The sequence below is a fragment of the Ascidia mentula genome, chromosome 2, assembly GCF_947561715.1.
Source record: "Ascidia mentula chromosome 2, kaAscMent1.1, whole genome shotgun sequence".
Lineage (NCBI taxonomy): Eukaryota > Metazoa > Chordata > Ascidiacea > Phlebobranchia > Ascidiidae > Ascidia > Ascidia mentula.
In genome coordinates, this window is record NC_138567.1 from 5813444 (window position 1) to 5821254 (window position 7811).

General features: G+C 40.1%; 1 protein-coding gene across 1 annotated transcript; it reads right to left on the reverse strand.

Annotated features, from left to right (window-relative positions):
- Positions 1–436: 436 nt before the first annotated feature.
- Positions 437–5792, reverse strand: LOC145889277 (dipeptidyl peptidase 4-like). The gene is made up of 18 exons (XM_082980211.1): positions 5649–5792; positions 5487–5591; positions 5288–5382; positions 5149–5226; positions 5027–5082; positions 4844–4955; positions 4373–4524; positions 4107–4275; positions 3838–3979; positions 3477–3658; positions 3274–3412; positions 2797–2931; positions 2602–2700; positions 2371–2505; positions 2038–2171; positions 1786–1907; positions 1465–1603; positions 437–1143 (listed from the first exon to the last, which is right to left on the reverse strand). Exons 1-18 carry the CDS (start codon positions 5773–5775, stop codon positions 880–882), a joined length of 2385 nt encoding a protein of 794 aa, XP_082836337.1. The 5' UTR covers positions 5776–5792; the 3' UTR covers positions 437–879.
- Between the last annotated feature and the right edge of the window lie 2019 nt (positions 5793–7811).

Below are 7811 nucleotides of genomic sequence, written 5' to 3' on the forward strand. Positions count from 1 at the left end.
AGAGGCTAATCTCGGCGCTATCAGCAGTCGTATTACAGCATTGACCAACAACAGCAGTTACAACGTATGTCGTTACCAATCTGTCAACAGTTGAACCACCAACCAGTAGCGGCAACTCCCATTGGACCGATAACAACCCAAGTGCTATACGTTTGAATTATATCTTTAATCCCAACTTGCAGTCATAAGTGGTATGCAAATTTTTTCAATCTAAGCAACATACAGAACAAAATCTGGTCACAGAAAATACGTCAGTGCGTGAAAGGACATCCGAATCGAGGAAAAGTATTTTCGAATTCTATAACACTTTCGCAAGCCTGTAGTTTTGTAAAGTATACAATTGTTGATGTCAAAAATCGTGCATTATCGGCAGTCAGTTAAGGACGTAAAAGCTATAATTTTAGTGCACCTGGCACAGTTTGCTTGAGACGTTGATTTGTAAGTAATCTTGGCAGATATGTTTCTTCAAACAACGGGCCATGTACTCGTGTATTGGGGAGTAAAACCGCAAGTCGACAAAAGTAAACGCTCACACGAAATGTTGTGCTTTTAGCGTTGATTGTGGAAATTTTAGGCAAAATAAAGTCAAGGCATAGGAACATTACTCCCGGTTTTATTAATCTTACTGCTACGAAACTAATTTTACGCACGTTTCGATTGTAAGGGTGATTGTAGATACAATCGGAACGTCTGTGAAATAAATGTTGTAGCAGTTACAAAGATAAAGAGATTAATTGTGGAATACATGTCGCGTAGAGTCATATTTAGTGTACGGGGATGACAGGCTGGCAACAGCGGACACACATCTTAAAGAGGCATGGTTAGATATCCTTTAAGCACTATATTTACACTCATATCAATGATTTACATGCATGCTGATCAAACAATGTTGAAACAGCTTTTCATCTGCCTGGTAATTATTTTCAACAGGTTCTTGTATCCGTTCTTGACTTTCCCCATTGAATGGTCGTTGTCGGCGGCAAAGAACGAGTCAAAGTCTACATCGCTTGCAACCAGCTGCTTGTTCAGTCGAGCCGAATGTTGAAAGTGGACGTTTTCGTCTCGAGTTCCGTGGATCAGAGTGTAACGGTGGGTTTTGAAATTCTCCATGTTGTTCAGTGCTGAGCTTTTGTTATAGTTGACCTGTAGGAAAGAGAAGGCACGAGTACATAAACTTTGGCCTAAACAATCAAAACCACCAGAAATTGGCCACAATAGCGTACCACCTAGTTGAGTGTTACTAAGTAACATAGGGGATGAAGTAACAAACATTTTGAAATCACAAACGAATTTTTAAATTCGAACCAGTTCCGTAAATTATTGAAAGGTGCTCGCGAACCACCTGGAATATCGTTGCGTACCACCTATTGGGTTGGGAAAAACGGGACTAAAGGGTTGTTATCCCCTACGACACTTTCTGGATCCTCCTGTGTGTGGAACATTTTCGCATTTGGACAAATTTACCTCGTTGTCGACAGGCTTTAACATGTATTTTTCAGTGTATATTGCGTGATAGAAATCCCAGTCCGTCACAGGTGCCACAGCGTATCCACACTTAAATACGTTTTCTGAATCCTCGGCAATTACTTTTGTGGTAGCGTACCTTAAAAAGATAAAAATCTCAGTTAGCACAAAACTGGAACGAGGAGATATTTTTCAAATGAATGTGTTTTAAAGAGGAAATACAGAAGTAATTCTTAAGATGTACACGTGACCAAAGTACGTATTTATTTTACTTAATATGATGTACAGGAAACCAACCACTGTATATGTAAGAAAGCATACCCGCCATATGACCAACCCCAAATTGCCCGTCGGGTTGGATCAATAAACTTGAACTTTTCTGACAAAATTTTAGCAGCAGAAATTTGGTCTTGTGCCTCGTAATCTCCAAGGTGTTTGTACACCTACAAAAAGCCAATATGCAAATAGCAATAAAAAACTTTTGAAAAAATTTTCAATCATGTTCAAAACTACGAATGTATACAAACAATAATGCATTTCATTAAAGAGAAAAAAACATTATGACATTTTTACCAGATGTCTGTCTCGTTCTCCCCTATATCCACTTCCTCGACCGTCAAAACTTATTACCACCACATCCAGAGAACTGGCAACGTAATCTTTCCACGATACGTAGAAATAATCTTGTACTTTCTGCGATCCTGGGCCTATAATTGAGAGAACTAACTTAAGGCCCAAATTGTATTGCAAGTCACATCAACTCCTATTGATTTTCACCATATATTTTAACAAAAACAATTAACATGTATTTTGTGTAACGGCCTTTTTGTCACTGAAATAACATGTACCACGTATTACTTTTCACGGCGTTAGTAAAGAGAACATCCAATATTACATACAAAATACCTGCATAGACTTGCACCAACATAGGATATTTCTTATTTTCATCGAAGTTAGGTGGTTTATGAAGACTGTAATACCAATCTCCCTCCACGTCTGGAAGCTTAATTGTCCCATACACCCTCTCGCGGAAGTAATAATCTTTGAAATATTATCAGTTTCATTCTTATGGCAATAATATATTTATAATGTAAAAAGCGACAAGAGGACATGAAATTCAAACATTAACTTTGTTACCTTGCAAGGTTTGTTGAAGCTCTGTGTTGTTTTCAGCTACTCTGACGAAGTCGTAATTACCCTCAGAGTTCAGTTTATGAACTGTGGTAACCGGAACACCTAAAAGAAAAAAATATTTCGATGCAAAGCACAACGACTTACACACCTTTTGGTCAGAAATACGAAATATAATTTATGTCATTTTAATGGACCTACCGTTTGCGGTTGCACAATTGATAACAAGAAAACTCCCGTCCTTGCTAAAAGAAGGATTCGCCCAGTTGCAACGATCAGGAAATTGTATGTTTAGGTGACAAGTGATGCAAGTGCGCGTCATGTCTAGTCCACGTGCTGCAAAAATACGAACAAGCGTCACAGAAAGCAAAACCAATCACGATCAATGGCCTGTGGACAGTAAATGCTCTTACGACCTCTTTAGAGGTCTGATTAGTGCAGTGGTGGAAGAGCCTTGTATGTAAGCCTGTGATACATTCCTCAGTAACCAACTGCACGTATGATACTCGATAAGTCGAAAAAAGCAGTGTACCCGGACTGCAGCTCGAAGATACGACTTCTATCAAGTAATAATCTGTCTCTACACAACTTAATCACAATAAAATAACCAGATGTTCTAAATCACGAGCTTGTGGCTCCGAAATATTCAATCCAAAGTCATTTTCTAAAAATTAATACCTTTAACTTTCCATAGATGACGAATCCTGGGGAGCCCAGTGCTCGGATTTGACTCGGATTCGGTACTAAGGAAGTAGACGAAATCCCACGTCTTATCGTAAAAGTAAATAGCAGTCGGTCCGTAGCCAGTATCTGTCACCTTTATAACAGCAGGTCGTGCTTACATTACATTACCTATGGCATCAGTGTTTGTGCATGTATACCTCAAACGTGCCACTTGTTCTCCAGTCTCCTTCGTTTCCTGACGCATTGATACGTATCAAGTGTGTAAAACCATTATTGGAGTTTACGGTGAAATATTCGTCTTCGTTTGAAGATGGAAACAGATGGGAGACTTTGTAATGTCCAATCCACCCAGTAGTACTGGAATCCATCATCACCGATGCTAAAATATCAAACATCTCAATGATTTCAAACCCTCGCTTGCAAGGCAGGTACAATCCCATAGCTTACAAACAAACAGAAAAGGTCTATATTTGGTACCAAAATACATTAACATGGGAACAAACATATTAAGTTAGTTTTAATAATATAGCGTTTGCAGTATTTCCAACAGTTCATTACTGTGTGTGCATGTAAATTCTGGAGCAAGACAACTCTCGGACATAGATTCGTTGTCATAGCGATTCTTCCAGGTTGGAGAGAAGATGTTGTTGGACCTCCACATTGCATTGTTCAAATAATAATTTCCCCACTTTGTTACGTGCTTAACAAACACATTAATGATTGTTTTTCTGTTTTAAAATACTTTTGTACAAAGTTATATAAACTAGAGTTCAGAAGAAAAAAAAAGTTGCACCAGCTTGTTGGTTGATAATATCACCGAGACTTACTGAGTGTGGTTGAAGGACCACCGTTTCCAACGAAGTCACATTGACTATTTTAACTGACGTAAAAGGAAGGTTTGTTCCAGCTTTCGGGTATGGCATCTTCTGCATTGTTGGGTATTGCCTCTTGTTGTAAATTTCGATGTTTATTGGCATTACCCCGGTATCGTTAATGCTGCGAACACGTGTGTCGTTTAACAGTATTTGTTTAGCTTTGGAAGTAGGCCTACATTAGAATTATCTGCAGACACAGAAATTTTTGAACAAGTTACGTAGCAAAGGCTAGATATCGTCCATCCGGGGACCACCAAAACAATGCATCGTCGTCAGTGATTTCGATCCAAAACATCCAATCAGCTATTCCGTTGAATATCAACTGCTCGTCTCCATCGTCAGTTAGTTGATGGGGAATTTCACTTTCATCCTTGACAACAAGTAACTCTTGCTAATACAAGCGTCCACGTCGTGGATGTTGTTGGTGTGTTACATATTCCTTGGATAATATTTATCAATGAAATTTTAAAGAACTATTCTTCTGGCACAAGGTTACGAGATTTTATTCTTATGTTTATTACGTGATAACTTGTTGCCACATAACCTTTAAGAAGTCTCACTGGATGAGAGACGAAACGACGGTTGTAGTAAAAATATCGTAACGTTATGCCAGAAGAAGTTCTTTGAAATTGCAATGCCTGGCAGCAAGAATAGCACTATATTTACTGATGAACGTAACCATGGTTCACCTTCGACACATAAATATTGAACCCGAAGACGTAAGCACACGCGTGGTTCGATGGCGACCATTTGAATTTTTGCACCTTGGAAGTCGGAAAATTGGAAAAATGCACCTTGGTTCTGAAACACAAGCGTTTGACTGACAATAAAAACCTAGGTTACAAACTAATTATAGTTACAGTCCAGCTTACCCAGATGAAATCTCAATGAATGCGACGGAAAATGTTCGAACGTAATGGGCATATCCCTTTACAAAAATGCCATTGAATTTGTTTGGAAACTTTGACAAAACTGATACAGAAAAAAGTCTTACGTCAGTATAATTGTGGAAGATAGCCATGAACATGCGGTCGGCAGATATAGCAAAGGAGCGCGCATTTGTCACGTTTTCCTATAAATTAAGATTGCAGGTGGTTTATTTCGCTTTGTTATGAGTTTTAAACGTTTCTCACCCAAGTTCCATTTGGTAGAATCTCAATTTCAGACTCATCGTCGATATTGTTAATTGCGAAAGATCCGTCATCTAGTTTGTAAACGTGTTCGTTTCCTAAGGTAAAGCATTACGCTACACTAAACTGTATTAAGACCTATATGATGGCAAGTATAACAATGCTAATTAAGGTTTAAAATTCAATGTAAATGTAGCGTTACCAGAAATCCAATATGGGTAGAACCTCTTTGCACCAAACTTTCTGTTCAATAGGTCATTGAATTCCATTCGTTTTTTGATTCGAGAAGAGCCGGAATCGGCGACATCTGCAAAACACTTGTTGCGGCTTCAAACGGCTACATTTTAAACCTGTTGTCTCTTACCTCTTTTGTGACTGAGATGTGAAGTTTCCACTGGCGATTTTGGAACTATCAGAAAAGCTACGATTCCTAAAATCCCAAACAAAAGTACACGAACTACCAACTTCTTTTTCCTATCCCACAGCATCATTTCAAACTTTTACAATACTGTCGTATTAATCAGGAAGCACCACAGAGAAAGTTAAAGGCAAATCTTGGCGCTTGCAGCAGTCGCATTACAGTTATAGCGTATGTCGTTAACAATCTGTCAACAGTTGCACTGCAAACCAGTATCGACAACTCCCATTAGACCGATTTCAATCCAAGCAATATGCTGAATGAAATCTGTTCACAGAACATTCGTCAGTGTGTGAAAGAACATAATTGGAATTGAGGATAAGCATTTTACAATTCTTTGACAATTTCGGAAGCCAATTGGCTGCAGTTTTGTGAAGTATTCATTTGGTCACAAATCGTGCATTATCGGTAGCCAGTTAAGAAGTAGAAGCTAGGCCTATACCTTTATCGCACCCGGCACAGTTTGCTTGAGACGTTTCTTTGTAAGTAATCTTGGCCGAAATGTTTCTGCAAACAAAGGGCATGCCCTGGTGTACTGCGGAGTAAAACCGCAAGTCGACAAATCTAACCGTTCACATGGAGTTTGTCCGTAAGTTAGTATGTTAGGGTTGAGGCAACGCATAATTATGGACCAGCAACCAGCTTTATATTAATAGACAGGACCTTTCAACATCTTCCAAGTAGACTACCATTGGACAAACATTTTTCGGCAGTCCCATGGCTTATTAGATGAGCCGCCAAATTACACGTCTGAATAAACATTCGCTGTAGAGTTCCTGGATGGCATGGGTTCGTTTGTTTTTGTCCCCCTACAATACTTCACATAAACTAAAAACCCTTTTTAAATAAATATCATACCGACCTGACAAGGTCACGTGATCCTCAGATGCAACTGGCCCATGTTGCCCTGGTAACGAGTAGAAGGTGGGGATCGTCATGGGAAAACGAAGACATGCACTTCACACATTGCGCTTGGTTGCCCGGCGATTACTACACCCCTCGATTAGCAAGGTTTGCAGCACACGCGTCTCCTAGGACGATGTTTTGAATTCCCATTGTGTAAAGGGGGGCCCGTGCGTAATGGGATAGGCCGGCGATTGTCTGTGACTCGCGGTCGATTTTGGAGGCAATAGTTTCTCGTGTGAAACGCTAAACCGCGGAACGCGAGAGCAAAGGTGAAATTAATTGCTGAATTTTTTTTGGGGAGAACATTTTCTGGTCTCTCTTCACGCTGAGGACGTTCTTGACAAACGGCTTGGGTAAAAAGATTTAGGTAAGGAAAGTGTATGCGGATAAAGTTTTTGGGCCTACCGATGTCATAAATTGTGCTTGACTATAAGTCAACGTTTGTATGGTATAAACTTATTTATTTAAGAGTAATACGATATTATACAACATAACACACAGAGAGTTTTTCAATGAGAAAGCAATCCGTAACATTAAATCAACAAGAATCCCAGAAGAAATCAACACATTACAAACAAGGACCCTCATGTTAACGTTTTTATAAAGCCAAGTAAAAAAATCTTTAAAATTCCCCATTGTTCTTTTTTGCAGATGTGAAATGAGAATGCGGAAACTAGAATGAGTTGGTCTTGCTGATATTCTCCATGCGTGGGCCCAGACTTTTTGCGACAAACCTGTTTGTTTGGAAACCCCAGTTCGTGATCGAAAATAACTGGCGTCGCTGGAGGGTGTTGGGTGACACAACAAACACTGCAATTGACAAATCACTTGAAAACGCGACCATCCAGCAAGGGTCCGTCCTGCCAGTGTCGCTGTACCAACGAAGGGTCCACTAACCCAATAATTGACGGTAAAGGGAAACAGATGTGCCACCATTATGGTTCCGCTCCCACTGCCGAACTTTCAAGAGGCGTCTGCTTTTCTACGAGCTCCTTTAGGCTTTTAGCCGCTAAAGGGATTTAGCGTACCTTGCATAGCTGGGGCCACTGGGGCCCTGAAGGGCGACATACGATACAACGCGTTAGAAACCGTGCATTGGGCGCCTGTTTCCACACAACACGACAAGGCTATGGGAAACGTGAGTGAGGGGTGGTGTCGGGCCGGAGAAGGGCAAACAGAAAGGCGCCAGGAAAAATGAGCCTG